The sequence below is a fragment of the Mesocricetus auratus genome, unplaced genomic scaffold (assembly GCF_017639785.1).
Source record: "Mesocricetus auratus isolate SY011 unplaced genomic scaffold, BCM_Maur_2.0 Super-Scaffold_100040, whole genome shotgun sequence".
In the NCBI taxonomy this organism is placed as follows: domain Eukaryota; kingdom Metazoa; phylum Chordata; class Mammalia; order Rodentia; family Cricetidae; genus Mesocricetus; species Mesocricetus auratus.
Window position 1 is genome coordinate 4,096,091 of NW_024429217.1, and position 25,277 is coordinate 4,121,367.

Sequence of the window (25,277 nt, forward strand, 5' to 3'; positions counted from 1 at the left end):
CTTAGGACGGCCTCGAACTCCTGATCCTCTTGCCCACTCACTGAGGCCACAGGCGTGCACCAGTACACCTGACTAAGTTATTGATACATTCATTCATTTTCTGTTGTTGTTTGAAAGAAGTCATACCATGTCGCTCTAGTTGACTCAGAAAAGTGTTATGCAGAGCCGGCTGGCCTCCAATTGCCTGCAGCCCCTTCTGCCTCAAGGTGTGCAAACACTCCTGCTTCTTGCCCTGAATCTTGCTGTTTCATTTCACAAGGAGATGTTGGTTACTGCACAGACGTTAGGTAGCATAGATCAGTGTGCCTAGGAAAGCTGGCTGGCCTTGTTTATCATTGTTATCACCAGTGAATCAGCTCAGGTCTCCTGACTGGGCCCTCAAGGCAAGCCCCCAGCATGGACTTCTTTGTGACTGCATCTCCCTCTGAGAGGCGTGAAGTCTGCACAAAGTAGACTGATTTGGATTCTAGTACAATTAACGCTTCCACTCCACCCCTGAGACCCCACTGTCACTAAGGCCAGCACCTTCACTGGCTGGTAAGAGGACTTAGCACTCACCTCTAGAGAAATTCTATCCTCTCCCCACTCCTCCTGACCTCCTATAAAACCCTGGGAGATGAGAAAGGTTTGGCCGACCTTCAAACTGGGCATGCTCACTGGCAGAGCTGATTTAGTCGGGACTTCCAGCCAGGGTTCTGGGATCCCTGCTCCCAGCTCCACTGCAGAGAAACTCCACAGCCTCCGAGCTCTGCGAGGCCCAGACTCAGTGCCGCCCGCCCCCTGCAGCCTGTGCTGCAGCCTCCGGCCACCGGAGGGGGGCGAACCCACGTCAACCTGTTGTTTGTCCCGTCCCCATTGATCTAGTTAGCGCCACAAGGAAGTGCGGCACCCACACGCGCTTGGAAAGTTCAGCATGCAGGAAGTTTGGGAAGAGCTGGGCGAGTAGCTGGGCGGCCCAGGCAGCTCTGGAGGAGAAGGAGCGGGGCGGAGCAGCAGAGGTCCACCGGCCCAACCCGGTGGGCTTCATTTATTTGTATATTTATTCTGGAGCGACGCTGTCCCTGGGTCGCTGGTCCCAAATGCACCGAGTCATCTTCATCTCCATTCTTGTGTGCGCGAACTTTTGCAGCTATCGGGACACTTTTGCGACTCCGCAGAGCGCATCCATCAAAGCTTTGCGCAATGCCAACCTCAGGAGAGACGGTAAGAGACTCATTGATTTGTGTTCTTCGTTGACAAGGTCACTTTTGCTGTTGTCGGGTTCTTTGGGCCATGCACTCTGCCCCCAGACCCTTAGCTTTTTTAATTTTTCAAACGAACTCAGACTGAAGGCATTGTTTGGGCGATGGATTCTCCTGCTTCGCCCCCACCTAAGGTAGCCCCTCCTTCCAGAACTGTACTAAAGAGTGTGAAGTGTCTTGAGGGCCGTGGGAGGCAGTATGATGGCCAAGTAGGTTTCCCCCTGCACCTTAGAAGTCATGTAGGTAGGTGTGCGTCCTGGAGTAGTTGATACCTGGATGTGGGTGACTCCTTCCAGAGTTGCTGTTTCCACTTCGGGTCAGGCTAATCTGACACTAGGAAAGCAGGCATTGTGGTAGGTGGTGGAATCCAGTGACCTTTACTGGATGACATAATTCTTATTTACTTATTTTAGTGAGGAATGACACGTTTCAGCATTGTGGCTATTTCTGCTGCAAACTGGTAATTTATACATCATTCATCTTTAAGGGAAGACAGTGTTGCCCCTTGTGTCACTCAAGTGACTTTCATTCCCTTGGAGTTCAGAGGCTCAGACACTCAGGAGTCTGGGAGGCAGGGCTGCTGGAATTTCCTTGTGCCGCAGGGGACCTGGTTTCTATTGTTGGTTTCCTTTGTGCTGAGGCTTTCCAAGCTCCTGAAATGGCTGTCCTAGGCTAGGTCCTGAGCAGACTGCTTGTTTTCCTGTCCTGCAGAAGACACATGGGTCACTGGGTCCCAGAGACTCCAAGGAGAGTTTGTTTTCCTCCTGGGGCTGAGGTCCTCATCTGGATCTTGTGGTCCCAGCCTGGTACAGTCCTTGCCTCTGATACACAGAATGGTCTAAGTTTCATTGCTTTTGTTTTCCTACATGAATTTCATTCTCTTTTACTTGCTTAAAGTGCCAATACTCCCATACAGTCGCCCTGCCTCCAAACACCAAGGACATCACTAAGCTGTTCTTAGTGACCTCAGTGTTTGAGCTGGCAATATTGACCATCTTGATAAATTCATAGCAGACACCTTCATCTCTTATGAGTGTCTTACTTACTTGATATGTCCTATATTCAGACTGGAAGAACTCTGGGAATTGCTGTACTTAATGGCAGTGCCTTCGAGGTGTCTGAAGTGTTAAGGAGCAATGCTGGCTCATGTAGATGGGGGCGGGCTCTGTCTTTATTTCAAAGTGGAAGGCAAGGACGAGGGTTGTGCTATGTAGGAACCACACACGGGGCTTTGCTGACCCCCACGTGAGCGCAGGGGCGTGTATGTCCTAATTCACACGAGTGAACACGACAACACACACTATGGATATGGAAAATGGTTCCTGAAGGAAAAAAAACAAAAGCAAAAAACCCTAAAACCACTTCCAGCCCAACCTTGCACAAGGCTTATTAACTGATCAGAACTGTACTAATTGTGGAGAAGTTAGAGTGTTGCAAAGTTCAGAGCCCAGCTATCTCAGGCTGTGTTCAGCCCTGTTAACCCTGTTAATGGCCATTCATTGCCTTGCTTTGTACCTGACCTAACATCTTTGTGAACAGTGGGCAAGTCATTTAGAAGTTTCAGACACCTAAGGTGTCATCCCCTTGCACTCCTTCACTGGGGGCCCACCGAAGAGGTTTCTCTGTTTTGCCCCACCCACCTGCCTCATGCCTCCACCAAGTGTTTTAAAAGTGTCCTCATTCATGACCTTCATTGTTCTGTTAATATGAAAACTTCACGAAACTGCTTCCACACTGGAGTGAGGAATTTGAGGTAACATACACATCTGTTCCTGGGCCATGGTGATTTGGCTCTAGAACATATTCTCTCTTATCTCTTTCGAGTGAGAGTTGTGTTTTTGAGGGCTGGACAGGTATTTTCCTGCTGTGCACTGTAGGGTGTCATGAGGTGTCTGCATGCTGTGATATGTAAGATGTCCTGAGGTGCCTGCATGCTGTGCATTGTAAGATATCCTAGGGACTGTGCATGCTGTGCATTGTAGGATATCCTAGGAAATGTGCATGCTGTGCATTGTAGGATATCCTAGGGAATGTGCATGCTGTGCATTGTAGGATATCCTAGGGAATGTGCATGCTGTGATGCTGTGCATTGTAGGATATCCTAGGGAATGTGCATGCCGTGCATTGTAGGATATCCTAGGAAATGTGCATGCTGTGCATTGTAGGATATCCTAGGGAATGTGCATGCTGTGCATTGTAGGGTGTCCTGTGAGGTCTGGTTGCTGTGCATTGTAGGATGTTCTGGGGTATCTGTTGCTGTGCATTGTAGGGTGTCCTGAGGTGCCTACATGCTGTGAAATGTAGGGTGTCCTGATATATCTGGATGCTGTGCATTGTAGAATGTCCTGAGGTATCTGGTTTTTGTGCATTGTAGGGTATTCTGGGGTGCCTGGTTGCTATGCATTGTAGTGTTTCGGTGGTGTCTGGTTGTTGTGCATTGTAGGGCCCCTGAGGTACCTACCTGCTGTGCAGTGAAGGTTGTCCTGAGCTAGGTTGTGAACTGCACTTACTGAAAGTAATTGTTGTCTGAAGGAGTTTTTTTCCTTTCAATGACTAAAAATAAAATCCTACTGGATTGCTTTAGAACAGTAGGGCCAACCATAGAGCATATTCCACAGAATCACTGTTCTCTTCTGGCCAGCCAGAAGCCTCAGCCTGTTGTCAGGTAGGACTCTGAGGACTTGTGGTCTCCAAACCCTGTCATTGTCATTTTGAAAATCTGGAAGGATGAGTGTTTTCTGTGTTCCTCCTTGAGAGATGAGTCATATACAGATGCTGTTCCTTCTGAGACTTGGATTTTCCTTGTTAAACGATATGATTCGCATTTCAGAGCAGTGTATGAATACCTTTTGAAACCCTTCTCTTTATTAAGATGGAACATTCGTGAGCCACATGTACCACGTTTGTAACTCGTGGACGCCGGAATATTCATCTCTTACAGGGATCCGGAAAGTTTTAGGGTAGAAATGAGTTGGTGTAAGCTAGGACTCATTCACTAACCTCTTGTGAAGCAATTCTTTTCTTGAGCTCAGGTGTCTTCTGAAGGTCAATGTGACACCCACAGTTCTCATCACAAACCCTTCACTGAGCTCAGTGCAGCAACAACTCATTGTTGACTGGTTCGCTTTCCTGGTATCTGCTCTATCCTGTGCTGATTGATGTTCAGTTCTCTAGTAGGACAGGAAGGACACGTGCATAGTCCCTGCTGTCCTCCAACCTTTGATCTGACAGAGAATAGAAATGAGTAGTTCCTCCTCACTTTCTGGTTCATTTTGGCAAAGCCACGATTCCAGACTTGCCTTGGGGATCATGGAGCATATATTAAGGCTGCTGTAATCCCTCCAGGTTTCCATCACCTGGTCAACAGAATAAGCCCACATATAACCCAGTTATTCTTTTTTGTTTGTTTGTTTTGTTTTTGCTTTTCAAGACAGGGTTTCTCTGTGTTGTTTTGGAGGCTGTCCTGGGACTTACTCTGTAGCCCAGGCTCGGCTCGAACTCACAGAGATCTGCTTGCCTCTGCCTCCCGAGTGCTGGGACTAAAGGCATGCAATACCAACGCCCGGGCCAGTTAATCTTTTTTATATGGTGTGCTTGAGTGCAAGATTTTTAGTTGAGAGAAGTGTATCTTACACTTAAAATGTGAAGGGGAATTCACAATGTGGTGTGGCAGGCACTTTCATGGGGACCAGTTCTACAACATCCCAAAGACTTGAGAGGCTGAGAAAAGCTTTCTGTCAAGGAGAAGATGAAGAGGAGGCTAGAACTCGGGGACAGTGAGGGAAGAGAGTGGAAAGAAAGCTCTTCTCAAGGGTTAGAGGTGAGAATTTTAAAAACAACACTAATAAGATAATAAAATGAAGGGCTGGCAAGATGGCCCAGCGAGTAATGGTGCTTGTTGCATGAGCTGGATCCCTGGAACCTATGCAAAGGTGGAAGGATTGCGTAGACTTCACAAAACTGTCCTCTCCCCTGACACACATACAATTGCATGCATGTACACACTAAATAAACAAGTAAGTAATTAAAATACAAATAAAATAAAGGTAAAAACGCAAGGATGCATGTGTCCACTGGTAAAGGACCTGGGAAGAAATATGAGGTAGTTTGGCTGTAATTCTGAGGTGACTGGAAACCATCAAAAGCTGAACTGAGTTGGCAGGGTGATGACCTGGAAGGCATGAGGGGCTGGGTTCGACCTCCTCCACCATGTCAAACCGAATATGGTGATGCCAGCACTAAAGAGGTAGAGTATGGAGGACAAGAATACACAGGGCTACATAAGACACTGCAACCTCTTCAAAAAATAAATATATAAATAAATATAAATAGGTAAAGGAGAGGGGAAAGAATGAAGGAGGAGAAGGGAATTTTAATTGAGAGAGGATAATAGCTTCTCAGTGTTGAACCCAGAACAGACGAAGTGTGTCCTAAGGAGCGAGCCAGGCCAAAGGTGGGACCAGACTTCCTGTAAACCCATTGCCTGTATAACATCTACACACATTGTGTCAGTTCATTTTCAAGATAATTATAGAAGACATGAGTGACGTTCCTACTTCAAAATCTCCAGATACTAGTGCCCAAAGCCACCTACTGTTCTCTGTGTCCCCCAGCTCCATAAGCTTTTCAGTCATTCAACATGGAAAATAATGTATCCTTGACTCTTTCTGAGGTCTCCACAAGGCAATGCGGAAGGTCAGAAAATTTTGGATAGGGTTTTATAGCACTAAGTTATTTCAGACATCTGCATTTCAGAATTAAATGCAATTTAGTAGCAAATGCCATGACCAGGTGGTGGTGGTGCTCAGAGGTAGAGGCTGGTATCTCTGTGAGTTCAAAGTCAGCTTGGTCTACACAGCTAGTTCCAAACCCTGTCTCAGAAACAACAACAACACCACAAATCCTTTACAATAACTTTTGTGGGCAGAACAGTTGCAGCAAAAGCACAAAGGGATCACATATAATAAGAAAAAGCATCCAAGACAGATGCTGTAGGAAGAAACTCTCTGTCTCCCTACGCAGTATTTCAGGACCAAATAAATGTAAGTCATAAATAAAGTCCTACACTTAGAGTTCACAAACAGGAATCAGTATGTCCTGGTGAGGGTTTTCTCTAGAACAAGAATGAAGCATGCTTTGTTTTGTTTTACTGCAAACATGATGATACATACCATAATATATTCTCTTTCCCATCTTCACAATGGTCTGCTGACATCTGTATATTATCTTTAGTGTGTTCTTTCTTATGATTTGTGGCATCTATGGTTTGTTGATTTTCATATTGGCAGGTGAGAGATTGGAGGAGGCAAATCATAACGGAGACACGTGATTTTGCTTTCACCATGGGGAGTGACATTTACCTCAGTTCTGACTGTCTTGCAGAGTGGGCGCGTGAAGACAGTTTTGGACTCAACGTAGTGCTGTGCTACAAATGATTTGATTTTTTTTATTTTGGTGTAATTTTGTATAAGTGCTTTAGTATATTTTAGTATAATACAACCAGAATAAAGTTATAATTTATATAATTCTAAACTATTTTATCAGCTATTTATTTTTAATTAACAAATTACATATCTGTGCAGCATGTTTTGAAATATGTATTTATTGTGTAGTGGCTAAATTAAACTCAATGGCATATGTTTCACCTCATATACATTTTTGGTGGTAAGTTCACTTAAGGTCTACTTGACAGTTTTCAAGCACACAATATTTTGTTAATAACTATATATACACATGTCATATTTCATCAGCTTGTGTACATTAAGATTCTTGGAGTTGTAAATGAGTTGCAACATGGTTAAGCATGGAGATAGTCACTGTATGTGACTGAACAGGAGTTGGACAACTCTTGGCCTCATGTAGGAAAAGGCTCACAGTTCTCTGTTTCACTGGAACTTTTAATGAGCAACATAACAACATTTCCCTCATATGAAATATTGCTTAAGCACCCTTAGTTGTGAGAAAAACAACCAGGTGAGCCAATAAGTAGGCAACAAATTTACTCAAAAGCTTAAATGACGGTCAGAGTGTATATAAGTAAGTCATTAAGGCTTTGGTAGATAATAGAACCACCACTTGACCTTAGTTAACATGTTTGCCTAGGTGAGTTCCATATCTACACACAAAATATTAACATGTGATTTAAACAGAGGGGATATGAAGAGTGAGACCTCAGGATTTTTCTCCTTCTGTTTCAAGGCTTTAGAAAGGTTTTGTGAAAACTACACAAGCAGCTTACTTAGGTTTTTTTGTTGTTGTTTGTTTCTTTAAAAAGTTTCATAGTGCACATTTTCAGCATACCATACTGTATTACATAAGGGCCTTTTCATATAAGTATTCTTTAAAAGATTGAGCACATGCTCTCATACCCAGAACATCTCATTTGTCTCACACAGTTTCATTTATACTTTCATGTCGTATATGCACTCATGATTTTATGAATCCATATAAAACACAGGAGATAAAGGGTTTCTCCATGTCAGCCCAGATTCACTGTGTAACACGATCATTTCATCTTGCGCCCATTTTCCTGCAAATGACTTCATTCTTGACAAACAAATACCAGTTTTCTGTGTCAATTCCTCTGTTATTAGACATCGTGGTTGGATTTATAGCCTAGCTAGGGTGTGATGAACACTGTAGGGACTCAGACATTTTATTAACCCCGCCCCTTGATGACCAGGCACGCCCAGTGACGCGGCTATGTCATCACTATGTCACTCATCTCCGGACTCAGTGCACATGTACCCCGTCCCCTTTATAATTCACCTCCAACCCCCCACTTCTCTCTCTCTCTCTCTCTCAGCTCTGCAGGGGTTGGTTACCTCTCACCCCCGTTTCCCTCCCTGTCCACCAATAAAACTCCACGTGGGATCGTTGAGTCACGGTTTGTGTCTCGTTACTGGGTAAACTTAGACATTTTAACAACAAACACTGCTGTGTGAAGATCCCTGCGGTGTCTGATGTGGAGGCTTGCATGTCAGCACCTAAGAGGGATACAGCCAAGTCATATGATTGGTCTACTTTTCGTTTTTTTTTTTTTTTTTTTTTTAGTTTTTTTCCAGCATACTGATTTCTTGTTATTGAGATAGGTAGAAATAGTTCCAGCTTGTCTCCATATATCACTGGAAATAATTAGACCATGTTCAGTGTAATTATTAGTTTTTAAAATGGTGATGTCTTTGAGTCATCAAGAAAATTTTACATGCTTGGTAGTATAGCAAGTTCTTAAGCTACAAGTGTCAATAGCTACAGAATTGATGGAGGTAAAGCAAAAATTCATCGTTTCCTAGGAACCCCCACTGGAAATGAACTTGTGCAGTTGTAGCTCATAGGTGTGTGGTCAAGAGGAAAGGGAACAAGGAGTTGTCTTTGCACTGCGGGCTACACCCCATGAGTTCAGAATCCTTAGTAACTCGAGTGTGCGCAAAGCACATATTCAATCTACATATTTTAGTTTGTACAAAATGGTTAGTGAGTTGGAGCAGGGACAGGGATTGGCAACAATTTGTCAGATGACAAATACTTTAGGATTTCCAAGTCACATGGTCTTGGTTCTGCAATCAGAGAGGAAAGCAGCCACAGAAATCGCATAAGAGGATGGAGATGGCTATAAACTTTTTAAAAGTATGTAAAATGTATAAAATCTGACTCCCCATATATGACTGGGCACCTGCAGGTCACAATTTACAGACAATATACATGTATTATTGAAGTGAAGGCTGAAATTGTGATGAGGAAAAGGTACATACAAAATCTAACTCTGGTTAGAAAACAAAAGCAACATATTTGTTTTGGCTTAGCATCAGTTCATGATATGGATTGATGATCATAGATTGATCATAGAAGACAGATGGATCATAAATGGGAAGGTAGGTTGATACACTGAGAGATTTCATGTATCACGTCTCTGAACAGGTATAATTGAATGAAACTTAAGAACTGACACTACCACCAGCAACAACAATGGTAGGACTAGGAGGTAGCAATTTCTTATATATGTTGCTTGACTCCGGTCCCCTGGGTCTGGCTGTGTAGTTTGCTTGGTCCCCTTTCATGGTTCTACTTTTCCTTTGACAATAGCTCCATGACCTAGGTCTCTAGGGTTCATTTCTCCTCTGTTTCTAACTTTCCTTTCTTGTTGGCTCCCTCTTCTCGGCCAACACACATCCTCAGGTCACCTTTCCCTGTCCAACAGAAATGCAAGGCAGTTTCCTGTTTCTCTTCATGGCTGTTCCAGTGTCCCCACTCCATGTCCTCTCCAGTACCTGCTGCACTTTGAAAGCATCCACTGCCTCACTGAGCCACTCTGATGAAGGTTCTGAGCTTTTAGTCTCCTCTGCCTGAACAGTGGTGTAAAATCTTCTCTTCAATTGAGGGATACTCCTTTTCTGTCTTGAATCTTCTAAATGATGGGTTTGAAATGATGGTAGAAATAAAGCCCAAACTAACCCAGTTCTCATTTTTATTTCTTTGAAGAAGCAAAACTAGAGAAAGCCTTAAAACGTGTTTTATGTTTTTTCTTTCTTCCTGACTGTTGCAAGTAGTGAAAGAAATGAGAAAGATCTGAGGGCACTATGAGGATCCTGTTAATATAAACAGAATGTTTGAAGATACAAGTAATGTCTTATGACCTGTCTGTAAGGGCAGCATTTGTGGAGCTGAAAAATAATGTTGCTTTAAAAGTAGACATTGGCCACATACATAGAATTGCTCTGTGTTGCTTAGTGCACTCCCCACCATTGACTTAATCTCCTGGAGGTCCTACAAATATTGCTGTGTTTTCTTGGGTTATACCTTTTCATTTCTCCTTTGATCCTTCCTGGAAAATCCACTTTATTCTGATTATTTTGCTGTCATGGTAAATAGCCCATCAACCTGCATTTTCTGCTTCATTCTCTTTGCTGAACTCCTGCTTTGTCTATTTATTTAATTTTATTTCATTATCCAAAGCTTACAATGAATGATCCTGATAGACTTCCAGTAGGACTGTAATTCAGTAAAAGCAGTGTGAAAGACTTAGTTGTTTTTTTTTAAAGTTCTATTATTTACCCAATGGAGATTTCTGTGGCAGACACGTCATAGTGGCTTTCGAGCACTCCTCAGTGAATGTACTGGTTGGCTACAACATTTTAAACAAAAGGGCCCACACTACATCTCTCTTTCCAGCCCTCAGCCTTCTCAAATCCTCTGCTTATCTTGTTTGTATCTTGAAACCTATGATTATACTTATTTGTTTACACAGCTAACATCTGCTTGTATGTGTGGGCTGACGGATGTTGTGGATATTCCTTTACACTGAATGAAGATACATCACTGTGATTGGTTTCATGAAAAGCTAAATGATCAGTAGCTGGGCAGGGTTGGGGAGGGGACAGAGAGGGTGTTGGGAAGAAGGGGAGGAGTCCACTAGATGTGGAATGAGTCACGCACACAAAATGGAACAGAGGCAAAAGCCATGAGGTTGAACATAGATTGATAAAAATATGGGTTAATTTAAGTTATAAGAGCTAGTTAGGAGCAAGCCTAAGCTATCATTGGCTTTTGTAACTAATAAGTCTCTGCGTCATTGTTGGGGAAGCAATGGTCCCAACAACAGTGTTGGACCACAGACTGGCCCAGCACAGTCAAACCTCGTGCCTTGTCCATGTCATTGGCTGGCATGTAGAAGTTAAGTACCATTTGATAAATCAACAAATTAACCAACCAGTATTCTCTTTCGTTGATGAATTTAGGCCCCTCATGATCAAACTGTGAGAGAAAGGGAGTTCAGCCTTGAAATGTCAGCTGTTGGGCTGCTGTTGGGTTGCTGTTGAGTTGCTTAATTGTTTGGGTGGTTGCTCTTCATCCCAGGAGCGGATGCCATAGAGATACTTTAGGATTCTTTGAGACCCCCATATTGAAAAATATAACTACAGGAAGAAAGGAACATGGAGACCAGCTATGCATCTTCATATAGCCAAGGCAAATGGTCTGATATAGTGAGTGTATAACAGCGCTCCACATTCCCCATGCACTTTTAGCATGAAGAGTGGCTCTTACAGCTCTTATAAATGATGGCTTGGAGTGAAGAACTGGTTACATATTCCCAGAGGATCCCAACATAACATTTATTTTTAGACTACTACCTTTGGCATAAGCATAATGTTTTGCTGAGTAGGAACTAATGTTAAAGAATTGTGATGACATTTAACTACTTCAACTTAAACCACACCCTCAAATAAGCTAAAGCTAACACTGATCAAAGTGGGTCCTTTTAGTACACTTTAGCACTTTAAATACTTGACTGAATTGTCTCCTACTTAAAGCAAGGGTCTGGGAAGGTATAAACAGAAGTTAAGAGAGCCAGCCTTCAGAGTAAGTCTGCGAAGGGATGGCTGGTATGGTGTCCTTCTGTTTATGGAGTTATCTGTGGTGAGTCATCTTCATACAACATCTTCCACAGAAGATAGTGGTGAGTGAAATATAGTATGCATTTTATAATAACAAGAACACATGATAAAGTTATTAAATGTGGGATGAAAAGATTTTAAAATATTTGTTGATTTTTAAAAAGTCTGGAGTAGAGGGAGAGCTGCTTGGAATTTATTTTAAGTGGAGTTTAATAGGAGATACTCGAAAATCTCAGAAATCACCCGTGACCTTCTGTGTTGATTCTGTGGTGTACCACGGTTCATTAAGCCTGGCTGAAGTAAGCATCAGCTGTCCTAATGCCACCAGGGTGTCTGCTAAGTTCTGAGTACATGGAGATTGGAATCGCAGAACTGAGTGACAACAGCAGTAAATCCTAAGACACGGTCCTGACCTAGTTAAAACTTTTGCTGTGACTGAAGAGAGAAAGTGTACTTATGAACAAATCTAAGACAAGGTAGTGCCCTGAGTGTGGCCAAATATGACCTAGTGTTATGTAATTGGACTTGGTTGTTGTTTGTTTGTTTACTTGTTTTAGGATAGTCGCTTTGAGGATTCTGTTTTGTTTGTCAAACTCTAACTGCTGGTGTTCTATCCTAGTACCTGGTTTAGAAAAAGTGTATTAGTAGCTGGGAGGTGGTGGCACACGCCTTTAATCCCAGCACTCGGGAGGCAGACGCAGGTGGATCTCTGTGAGTTCTAGACCAGCCTGGTCTACAAGAGCTAGTTCCAGGGCAGCCTCCAAAGCCACAGAGAAACACTGTCTCAATCTTCTCCCACCAAAAAAAAAAAAAAAGAAAAAAGAAAAAGAAAAAGTGTATTAGCCAAGCCATTGTTGAACAGAATACTTTAAAGACAATAGGTGAATGTCTTACTGAGGTACTATTACACTGATTAAAATTTGAGCTGAAAGGCAACTTTTACTTTTACTTTTATGACTATATTTATGACTTTTCTGTGTGTTCACATCTTAGAATATTCCAGAACCATAAAAGCCAGTGTGTACACTGTACACTCAATTACCAGCCTAGTAGAACCTAACTTTTTGATGAATCCTTAGTAGTTTATCCTCTTGATGGCAGTAAACAAAAATAGCTTTATGTGCCAAAAATGTTTTTTTGGGGGGTTTGCTTGTTTGTTTTTGCCCCCTTTTTTGAGAATGTAAACTAACCTAAGATACTCTAATATTTTTAAAATATAGTTCTAAAAAAAGAAAAGTGGGAATTTAGCACTTACATAAAACTATTATGTATGCATACTATTGATAAATTTGAGGTAGGATGAAAGCATGTTGAAATAGTTTCGCTAGGTGCTTAAAAGTTTGCACACCAGTTAGTATACCTGTGTAAAGTTCATGGAGATCCAGTTTAGAACCATGAGGAGTTGAAGACAATTTTCAAAACAGTGACTACATTTGAGCAGTCTCAGGTTGGCAAATCCTTGGACACACAGAGATTTGATCCAGAAAGAAAAGAGAAGACAGGATGAGCACTCAGGCCAAGGTCTGAGTAGTGTACCATAAGCTACAGATGTTGGCAGTCAGCAGGACTAGGACAGGGTTCCTACTTTATTGTATTAAAATGATTATTAAAAGTGCCTTTTTGCCAAGAGGTAATAGTCATGCTTTATTCCCTGAATTTCTAATGATAGCTCATTATAATTGCATTTCCATACTAGAGTCTGAAGTGTTGGAGACAATATGATGATAATTTTATTAACTACGTCATAAAATGTAGTAATGACTCATTAGAGAATAAACTATAATGATGTAAAATATACATGTGTGTGTCATGGTCACACACATACACACACACACACACACACACATTCAAGCACATGACAGCCGCATTAAATGAACAAGGAAGAGATAGGTCTAGAAGAGTTATTTGCACATATGAAGATTATTAGCATCTGATAAGATGTCTTAGTGAGTAGGAAAGATGCCCGCTATTGCCACCCACAGCTAGAAAGAGCCGAACTCCTGGAATCCAGTTGCAGAGAAGGAGGACGATGAGCAAAGGGGTCAAGGGCCCTCAGAAAGAGCTGACCTGAACAAGGGGGAGCTCACAGACCCCCAGACTGATAGCTGAGAAACAAGCATAGGACCGACCTAGACCCTCTGAGCTTGGGTGTCAATTAGAAGGCCTGGGCAGTCTATGGGGTCTATAGTAGTGGATCAGTATTTATCCCTAGCATGTGAGTGAACTTTCGGAGCCCATTCCACATAGAGGGATACTCTTTCAGCCTAGACACATAGGGAAGAGCTCCAAGTGATGAAGATCTCCCATGGATCACCCTCCCAGGGAGCAGAAAGGGGATGAGATAGGGGGCTGGTTGGGGGTAGGGGAGTAGGGGAGGGCCAGGGAACTGGAATTGACATGTAAAACAAGATTGTTTCTAATTTAAACTAAAAAAAAGAAAAGAAAAGATGCCTCCTACCATGTCCACCATCTGAATTCATTCCCCTGGATCCACATGGTGGAACTAGAGGAATGACTCATCCCATTTGTCTTCTAATCTCCATATGTGTGCTGTGGAACAAGCATAGGTACACACACATACCACTCACATGTGCACACACATACATACATGTACACACATACATGTGCACATGCATACATATGTACACACATACATATACACACATACTTATGTACACACATACATATGCACACACATACATGTACACACATACATGTTCACACACATACATACATACATATATACATGTACACACACGTGCACGCAATACACACATGTACACACATATGTACACACATACACACATGCACACACATACATGTGCACACACATATATATGCACACACATACATACATGTACAAACAGGTGTCCATGCACATATGAATACACATACATCAATATAAATACATTTTAAAATGGAACTGAAAAACATTGCAGTTGGGTCTTTGAGCTGACACTGAATAATCATTGCCCAAGAGAAAGAGGATAGTGTGAGCAAACTTTATTAGCCGCCTATGTCAAGACAAGGAGAAGAAATCCCTTTTAAAATATTTTATTTAATCAAATATATAGGCAAACTTTATTTTTGTGTGAGGTATTTTCTTAATTATTGGGATTTCTTTTAGGATGATTTTGGTGATTCTAAGTCTTCAGTTTACTGTGTAGTTTATGCTTTAAGCACTTTCAGACTAACCACACTTTGAACGTCCAGTGCCGCTTGCCCTGGGTCATTACCAAGGTTGGCAACGCTCTTAAGGTCATTTACTCAAACAAACATAGGTTGGCCTTGCTTTATTTCCAATATAAAAAATAAGAATTAAGTTTGACTCTTTCTGTGACTTGCTGTGTTGCAACCACCTCAAGAGAGTGGTATTTCCAAGGCAGGGATCTAGGGGTAGCATTAAAGAAACATAAAATATTAAACATGGCTTTACAGAGATTAATGGCTAAATCATTGAGATTAATAATTCAGCGAGCATACATTTCCTATGGGTTATATTTTGTTTTATTCAGGCAGTCATTATCCTTAAGAATCATAACTAGCCGGGCGTTGGTGGCACATGCCTTTAATTCCAGCACTCTGGAGGCAGAGTCAGGCAGATCTCTGTGAGTTCAAGGCCAGCCTGGTCCACAGAGTGAGTTCCAGGACAGTCTCCAAAACAATACAGAGAAACCCTGTCTCAAAAAAAATTTAAAAAATCATAATTAACAGTCTTAAATTCCCGGTTATCCGGATGGTGTCAGATGCAAAGGTGAAGGTATTTCTTATGAGGTCACCAGGGATGCCATCCTCTTTCATTCCCAATTTAATTTGATGTAGGTAATGATAACGCTGACTCTCATCATTTGACTGTTTTTAATAGTTAGCTTTCTTGCTAACCAGTAACAAATGTATGAAGTAAAGAATCCTGTTGTCTGAGGGATTTAACCATTATGTATTGGACGGAGATTTCTTTATGAAGCATTCCATATCTCCTTGGAATTAGAGATGTTGGGCAACATGCATTTTTAGCAGGCCTTTAAAAAAATGAATGTTATAAAAACTTAAGAATTTAACATATTCATATCCCCCAAATTTAAAGGCAATTAGTAAAGATCACTACAGAAATACAATTCATATATCTTTTCTATGTATTATCCATATGCTAAGCTTGTGTTTATGTTGGCATGGTCTTTAATATAATTATAACTCGTAATTTGTGCAAATTGTCTATCACATAAAATTCCTTTCAGTGTTGTCTGATATCTTATTTTTCTTTAACTGACCTTCCCACTATTTTTTTGGATTCTTTTTCCAAGAGAGTCTCTCTCTCTCTCTCTCTCTCTCTCTCTCTCTCTCTCTCTCTCTCTCTCTCTCTCTCTCTCTCTCTCTCTCTCTCTCTCTCTCTCTCTCTCTCTCTCTCTCTCTCTCTCTCTCTCTCTCTCTCTCTCTGCTCTCTCTCTCTCTCTCTCGCTCTCTCTCGCTCTCTGCTCTCTCTCTCTGTCAAAACAAAACAACAACAACAAAAAACCCCACTGTCCTAGGAAACTCACATTGCTGTAGGATTCATTTAGTCTCTTTCTGGAGAACTCAAACAAATTACCCAGTTTGAAGCCTCATTGCATGAAGGACCACAACATAAAACTGCTAGTTGAGATGGGAAATTCTTTTTCTAAGCAAGAAACGCCTTCAGGAGCTCAACATTTCTTCAGCAGCCCGATGTATGTCAGGACACAGCAGGGTTCTTGCGCTGTTGAAAACATTTTATTCCAAAGGCGCTTTTCATTTTTCAACGGAGAAGTGAGTTTAAAAACAGCCAATTTTAAAATATGCCTTGATATGGAGTGTGTCCCATTCTCACTTATTTTTACCTGACACCATTTCATTAATTTGTTTATGCTCTGTCTTCCGTCAGGATCCTGAGCTCGGGCTAGTGAAGACATTGTATCTTTTGCTTGCTGTCTCCTGGAGCAGTGGGGGGGGGGAGGGGAAAAGAGGCACCCAGTGAACATTTGCTGATTGAGGGAGTGAACAGCCCCAGAGGGCGATCCAGGGGAAGCTCAAAGCAGAGCAAGAGAGACAGGAATGTTGGTGGCAAAGATAAACTAACTTTGATACTAATGATTCTTAAACTTCATGTCCCTTGATTGACCTCTTACATAAGGCCTTACAATTTAATTTTATAGTCACAACTTGGTGTTCTTTTTCCTACAGAGACATCCCTGTTGTGTAAATCTTAGACTCTGCAAAATCTAGACCATTCCTTGGTCTCTGGCTAAAGTGTCCATCTCATCAGTAGATGTTTGGCCTGAAATACTGTGGAAACTAAACCAAATGTGCTCTAATGGGCGAGCAAATGAATGCAGTAGGGGTTTGTTTTCCCCAAATTCAGATTTAAATACATTATTGTAGAACCGACATTGTCTCAGTGTCTGATGTCCTTGGCCCTGTTACTTTCCTGGTGTAGACCTCTGTTCACTCAAAGACATGCTCCCTTTCTCCCCAAATGTATGGTACATAGCTGTAGAATTTAATTAAATATTTTGTGACACAGAAAAATATGAAGGTACTAGAGTTTTGTCTGTTCAAATATTTATTTCAATGTTTTTTTCTGAGCCTGAATGATGAGTTGCCAATGTAAAATTTGCTAAGCCAGTGGAGTAGTCTGTTTTGAGTGCCATAAAAACCCCTATGACTGATCAGTTTCAGTGGCATCCATTCATTCCCTTGAGCTGCTAAGGTCAAGGACAGAGCTGGCAAATCTGGGTTTCTGGTGAGACACTCCTTTTGGCTAGCACAGCGTCACCTGCTTGCTGTGTCCTTCACATGGCCTTTGTTTTTTATTCCTGTGGAGATAGGGAGCTTCCGATGCTCCTTTTTGTAAGTACACTTGCCCTACCTTCTGGATGATAGCCTTGCACTTAACAACCTACCTTCCCATAGACACATCTCCAGAGGCTCTGACTTCAAGTACCTTGGGGCTTGGGACTTCAGAGTAAGAATTGTGGAGCATGTGACTCAGTTTATAATAGTTAGGTTTGAGCAGGAAAGACAATAGGAAGATTTTACAGAAAGAAAAGAAAGGAAAACAAAATAAAATTTAAAAGACTGTAGGGTGCCATTCAGACCCTGTTTCATTACCATCTTTTTCATGTTTTTCTCATCTTTCAAAAGAGGGAGATTGGGGTGCCTGGGTAAATTATGGATCTACCTTATGCAAGAATTATTGCAAAGCATTTATCATCATGGGATGTACTCAAACAACTTTGTGCCTATCAGAACTCAGTAACAGGAATGTACACATATATTTTAAGCTGAAATGAAAATGCAAAAAATCCCCATTTCAACTTGTATTTTCAATTAACCAATCTAGTGCTCTTTCAATGGTGTTAAATAAGAGGGTTCATTATTGCATGCATGGGGGAAATCATGTATTAAAGAGATGCATGTATTGTATCATGAGGCATCCAATTTATACCAGTTGAAATTAATGAAATTCACTAACTTGAAAAGAAAACCTAACCTGTGAAGGTTGAACAGAATACTGATTATGGGGTGAAAAAAGCCATCTCTGACTCTTACTAGCAATACATTCTCGGGAAGTTGCCCACCTCAGGATTAAATGGCATCAACAGCAAACCCCTGTTTTAGGAAGCAAATGTAAAGATTAAACGGTTACTGTCAGTAAAACATCTAACACAATGAGAGGGAACCAGCGCACAACCACGAGAGGGCATCTAGATGCCCGTGAGGAGTCCCTTATTGAAGAAGAGGTTTTCCTATTTCCACCTTTTCTAGTAAAATTTAAATGCTAAAAATCGTGGCTAGTGACAGTTGTGATCTCATTGTGGATTTTGTTTGTTTTTTTCCTTGATTATTTTTGTAATGACTCCTTAGACTACGTAAGTGTAGTCATTAGAAGGTTGATTAGAGGCAGTCTAAGCCATCTTGTTGCTTTTGGCTACTAAACCATGGCAGAGAGCAATGTAATGACTGGTGACACTCACACTGTGGTAGAGTCAAGGGGTTTAAATACAAGGTTCCTGGTCCCTCATCCATTCTGTTCCACAGTGGTTCACATGTCTTCTGTCTGTTGGTAGGTACTACAATGACCAATCTCAATAAAATCAGTGAGTGAGAAAAAGTGGCTCCGCCCACATTTTATCGGCTCTGAGATTGGTTGTAGGTTTGCACTTCAGTATAATGCCTATAATTTTTATATGTTAAGTGAAAAGTAGTGATGTGAATGGAGAATTCATGTGATTTTTAATATTGTTGTTCTATTTACAGCCATATCCTCTGGTGCTCTGTTTGCTAGAATGAGCCCACGAGTCCAGCAAAGTTTTGGTCAAACAAGGTTATAGTCCAGTTTTCAGGAGTATTTCTTATGTGTAAAACATAAATGTAAATAACACTGGAAAGCAATGGTGAAGCCCACTCTTATCATGCTCCCTTCCAAAGCTTTCCTGTGTTTAAAGACAACAGAAATTTATTCTATTGCAATTCCAGAACCAGATGTTAAAGGCGAAACATTGGCTACGCCGCTCACCATAGCAAGGTTGTACAGAGAACCTCTTCTTCAGTCTGCTGGCTACTGGCATTTCTTGGCTTTGCCCACATTACCGTGATCTCCGCCTTCATAGTCACATTTCTTCTTCTTCTTCTTCCTCCTCCTCTTCCTTCTTCGCCTCGTTTGTGTGTGCCAGACATCTCTTGACCTTGTTTGCTTTATAAGGACACTTGAAATTTGCGTTCAGTGTTCACCTGGAAAACCCACAGTAAACTTCCTCCTCTAGGTCACAAGTTCAGTGCTGCTAGTCCATCCCTACCACCACCACTGTCACTCCTCCGTCTTCCTCCTCTGGAACATGAGAGCAAAATAAATGACAAAGTTGGGGTTAGAGGGTCTATCGACAGGCTGTGAGCGTAGGCTGAGCAGAGATGCAGGGACAGGCACGAGGCAATGGGGTAACAAGAAGGTTCCACAGAGGGGTACAAAGATAAGGTGGGGCTGTTCTGTAGAGTCTACTTTTCCCAGGGAACCAGTGAGAATTGGAATGGGATCCAAAGGGGAAGAGTTAGTGTAGGGAAAAGGGGCCAGGCAAAGAAACACACCCTGAGCAGAGCCAAAGAAACACACTTCGGCCCTGCAACCAGAACCAAAGAAATGTACCCTGACCCTGAAACCAGTGCCAAAAGAACACACTTTGTCCCTGGAATCAGAGTCAGTGGAAGAAATGCACCCTAGCCCTAAAATTGGAGCCAAAAGGCTAAAAAGGACCAGAGAAAGAAATACACTTTGGCCCTGAAACCAGAGCCAAATCTGACCCTAATCCTGTGCAGAAAACTAACCAATCCTCAAGCAGAGCTCTAGCCAATCGGAGCTCAGCACTGAAATCAGACCAATCCCTACCCTGGAAGCCCTATATAAACCTTGTATCTGTTAGATTCTTCCCTCCCAACAAACCCCTTGGATGAGCTTTGGGTGAAGATCTTCTTTTGCTGTGGTGGCGGAGCAGAGGCCACACTGGGCAGAGCAGAGTAAGCAGGGCTGTAACACTTTTGCAGGGAAACCTTCCCTTAGCAGAGTGGAGTTGTTACACTCCTGATCTCTGCTTCAGCTCTCCAGGAGCAGAGCTGAACTGTAGCAACTCTGCTGGTGAAACCTCCTGCTGAGAAAAACTGGTACACTAGGCGAACATCCCCAGTTGGAAGACCCTTTCCTGCTGGAGCGGAGCATATACACTGGGGAAGCCTTTCCCTGAGACAAGGCTGTAAGCTGCTAAGCTTACTACAACCTGTGGTGGTCCTTGGCTCCGGAGCTCCAGGATACCTTTCCATCTGAGCTGCGTAACACTCAGTATCCTTGGCTCCCGAGTGCCAGAATACCCGACCCATCACGATCCGACTGAAATGCCTACAGTTAGGACGTGAGCAGCAAAGATCCTAACCCAGTGATCCTCGACCTTCCTAATGCAGTGACCTTTTAATACAGTTCCTCAGGCCGTGCCTGCCATCAACCACACAATTATTTTTGGTGCTACCTCATAACTGTAATTTTGCTACTTCTGTGAGTCATAATGTAAATATCTGTGTTTTCTGATGGCCTTAGGGAACCCCTGTGAAGGTGTCGTTTGACCCCAAGGGGTCACAAGCCACAGGCTGAGAACCACCACTCTAGAAGATGGATGAGGTTACTCGGCACAGATGCCAATGTGGTATCTGAACTCAAGGGTGGAGAGGACGGTAGATAACACTTCCAGGGAGAACTTGGCTTTGGGGTTGTCCACTTTCAATGGTGAGTTATTGAAAGACCAAAAGTTGTGAGGAAAGAGAGTGCTTTCAAAATTAGTATTGTGACGATTCCTTCTTTTAAACTTTGGATGAAGGGAAAAGAGAAATGAATTTCCTGCTTCATTTTGTTTCAAAAAGAACATATTTCTCACACTTTCCACGCAGAGGTTTGTCTCACACAGACTGTTTCTAGGACTTTCAATGGACTCCTCAGTTGCATATGGGCTCAGCCTTTTTATGCAGTCTCTGTCAAGCACTGATATGTGAATCTTGCTATGATACTTTCTATTTTGTGCTAAAGTAATTTTCTCTAATTATGACCTTATTAAAGTAGCACAGTTATATTTGCTCTTTGTTTTATGGTAATGACAGATAAACAAAATGCTAATTGGCATTACAATTTTGAGCTATATTTATTCTGATATTTAAGTGGTTTAATTAGGATTTAATTTGCACACCAGCCTGAGTTGTTGTCTATCTCAATATATCCTTTGGCATTTTGTTGTTGTTGTTCAGAAAACCTTGTTAAGACACGGCAAGAGCCCAGTGCTTTGTCACTGTGTGCAGTGTTAACAGTGGGTTTTAGGGAAAAGAATTTGTTAACCAGCAGCTGACTCTAATGATATCACTGTGTATGAAGCTTCTCTTGTTTTAGTCGAGAAAGCACTGAGTTAAGCTACACCGTGCTCAAAGCCTAGATTTGCTTTTAACTTTTGTGCTAGTCTTTAGTGTTTATGACTGAATTTTGTCCCAGGAGTCTGTCTACTTCAGTTCAGATCCATAAAAACGTGTTGTGTCACTACTTATTAGGTAATAATTTCTCCTCGCTAGAGGACACTCACCCTTTTCCAATTATTGTCTATTACTTGTATCCATTTTACCTTTCTGCTTTATCCAGGGACGGTTGAGTCCTCCCTTCCTTAAACTCAGCTTTGAGTGTGCTGTGAGAGTCCTCCCTTCATTAAATTCAGCTCTGAGTGTGCTGCCAGAGTCCTCCCTTCATTAAATTCAGCTCTGAGTGTGCTGCCAGAGTCCTCCCTTCATTAAATTCAGCTCTGAGTGTGCTGCCAGAGTCCTCCCTTCATTAAATTCAGCTTCAGTGTGCTGCGAGAGTCCTCCCTTCCTTATACTCAGCTCTGAGTGTGCCGTGAGGCTGAATGTGGTGTATTGGGTTCTTAGGTGAGGGATTAGTTAATTAGTCTTCCTGGGTGTTGCTAGCACCACTCTGTCTACACAGACCTTTTGGGTCATTGAACAGAATAAAAGTCTCTAGTATTTTTGGAGCAAAGACTGGAAAAATCACACGGAAATGCATATATATAAAAGTGTTTTGAAACATTTCATGCACAGTTTGAATGTGCTACATGTTTGTGTGTGTGTGTGTGTGTGTGTGTGTGTGTGTGTGTCCCTGTGGGGCTGGACATGACCTGGTGCTCTTGTGGACATGAGAAGGCAGCTTGTAGGGGTTGGGGCACCTTCCACGATGTGGGTTCTAGAGCTCTGATCCACGGTGTCAGGTTTGGCGGCAGGCATCTTTTTCAAGGAGACATCCTTTGTGTTTAATATGATAATTATGTCATCACATTATTGTAAGTGACACATTCAGACCACAAAGCAGGAATTGATGATGGACTAACGCGGCGTATCCTAAAATCTGTTGTTCACTCAGGGGCCGTGCTCCAACTGGGAACACCTGAAGGGTGAGGGGGCAGCCGAGACTGTCTAGGAGCCCTGGGGTGGGGTGCTTGCTTCTCTTGTGTGAGGACATTTCTGTTTCTGGGCACAGAGCTAAAGAGCCTTCCTGCAACTCACAGAGTGATAGAAGGAAACAGGAACTCACACGTTACTCATGTGGAGAATCGGCAGTAAACTATTGAAACAAATGAGCCCTGTAGTGACATTGTTTTGTAAAATATTCTCCCCAAAATAACCCACTAAGTAAGGATTTATTTATTGAGTTTTCCTAAAAGTTGACTGTTTTAACTGAAAGAATTGAGATGTAAATAAGGTCTTTTGTCACATTCTTCTCTAGTCAATGAACATGGTAATTTGTGAAACTGAATTTTATTTCTTCAAGTCATGAAATTGTCACATTATATCATATGAATTTGCACTCCTTTCTCTTAATAAGCATTCAGGAAACAGTTTGTCCAGTTTGACTAGGCTGACCAGTTCAGTCAGGTTGTGGGGAACTCTTTACAGAGGAGCAGGTATGGAGTCTGCATTTAGAGCTCATTTTTCTGTTGGGATGTAGGCTTGTGGGGAGAGAACTATATCCAAGCCTTTCTCTGCAGAGGGGCATCTTGCCTGCTGTGTGAGGATGGGCTGAGGAAGTTATTAGGAGCGTGTCTGAGGCACATCTTGCCTACTGTATAAGGGTTTCTTTATAAGAGAAAGGTGTCTATGTTCTATGGAAGCATTTTTATCTGGGGGTTAAGTGAGCCTGTGGGGAAGAGAATAGCAACAGACAGTATTCCAAATCCATACATCCAGTTCATAGGAAGGCGGGCTGCAAGGATTCAGGCATTACGCTGGCCTGGTGCTGTCACCTGGCCAGGCAGTTCCCTGGTCAGCCCAGCATAACCTCAGATACAATGGAATTTGTGGTCACTTTTCATGGATTTGTTGTATAGACGTTGACAGTCCCATCAGTCAGTGATCTTATCAATAAGGTCATCTATGGCAATGGAGTGACCCTATAATCTTAGCTAACTTTATCAAATGTGACACATGGAACAATGCTCTTGAACAATGTTGCTTGTCCTTCTGTTAATGACAAATGTGGCCAAATGCCTCTGGGTTAGGCCAGGTTGTCTAGAGAACCAAGCTGACAGAATGTAACTATCCATGATAAAATGAATTTATTAGATTATCTTACACAATTCAGGCTAGGCTGAAAACCAAGAAGTTGGTCTATCCATAAGATATAATTTCAGATGTCACAGTCTAGGAAGGCCTAGAACATTCCTATATAGTCATTTGTATTCAACTAATATTGAAAGGCTGAAGAAGCTGGAGTCTGAAGTCAGCACAGGACAATAGGAGTAAACCGTGCCAGCAGTGGAGAAGACAAACTGCATATTTGCCATACCTCAGACCTGTCTGTACCCCAGATTCTCTGTGCCCCAGACATGTCTGTACTCCTGACATCTCCATACCACAGGCCTCTCTGTACTCCAGATGTCTCTATACCACAGGCCTCTCTGTACCTCAGACCTGTCTGTACCCCAGATTCTCTGTGCCCCAGACATGTCTGCACTCCAGACATCTCCATACCACAGGCCTCTCTGTACTCCAGATGTCTCTATACCACAGGCCTCTCTGTACCTCAGACCTGTCTGTACCCCAGATTCTCTGTGCCCCAGACACGTCTGCACTCCAGACATTTCCATACCACAGGCCTCTCTGTACTCCAGACGTCTCTATACCACAGGCCTCTCTGTACCTCAGACCTGTCTGTACCCCAGATTCTCTGTGCCCCAGACATGTCTGCACTCCAGACATTTCCATACCACAGGCCTCTCTGTACTCCAGACGTCTCTATACCACAGGCCTCTCTGTACCTCAGACCTGTCTGTACCCCAGATTCTCTGTGCCCCAGACATGTCTGCACTCCAGACATCTCCATACCACAGGCCTCTCTGTACCACAGGCCTCTCTGTACCTCAGACCTGTCTGTACCCCAGATTCTCTGTGCCCCAGACATGTCTGCACTCCAGACATTTCCATACCACAGGCCTCTCTGTACTCCAGACGTCTCCATACCACAGGCCTCTCTGTGCCTCAGACCTCTCTGTACCTCAGATCTCCATTGGATGGTGTGGCTGAGGAAAGGCCCTTCCTGTTCAGTTAAACAAACCTTTCTAGAAACACCTTCACGGATTTGCCAAGAGGTTTGTCATCTAATTTATTCCAGATCGTGTCACCTTGACAGTCACATGTAACTATCACAATCCTTAATTTATTTTATTCTAGTAATAACCCTGGAAATCATTTATCTGTAGACATATTTTTATCTCGTGCTTTTTGTAATGTAGTCCCATTCTCATGAAATGTGTGTGTGTGTGTGTGTGTGTGTGTGTGAGAGAGAGAGAGAGAGAGAGAGAGAGAGAGAGAGAGAGAGAGAGAGAGAGCAAGCACTTCTTACTTTGTTTCTTTGTCTGTTTAATTCCTCTCCCTCCCTCTGGAATGTGTATTGATAAGGAGAACAGGGATTGACTCCCTCTTTCCCACCTTGTCCTCAGGGGAGTACTGGGCTTTTTCTTTATTTATGACATCAGCCCAGTATTTAAGGAACTCCTTTAGTTGCTGACAAGCTAAACAAGGACAAATTCAAAAATTCACGTACGGTTTCAATGCTGGTAAGGTC

At 42.4% G+C, this 25,277-nt stretch overlaps 1 protein-coding gene across 2 annotated transcripts in view; it reads left to right on the forward strand.

The window, feature by feature from the left end:
* The first annotated feature begins 704 nt into the window (after positions 1-704).
* Pdgfd (platelet derived growth factor D) overlaps positions 705-25,277 on the forward strand; it is a 212,383-nt gene continuing 187,810 nt past the window's right edge. Inside the window, exon 1 of one of the 2 annotated variants that reach the window (XM_040734745.1) lies at positions 705-1,203. In XM_040734745.1, coding sequence (XP_040590679.1) covers positions 1,080-1,203 — 124 coding nt within the window. In that variant the 5' untranslated portion in view covers positions 705-1,079. The remainder of the gene's footprint in view (positions 1,204-25,277) is intronic. The other variant, XM_040734744.1, reaches the window with a different exon arrangement.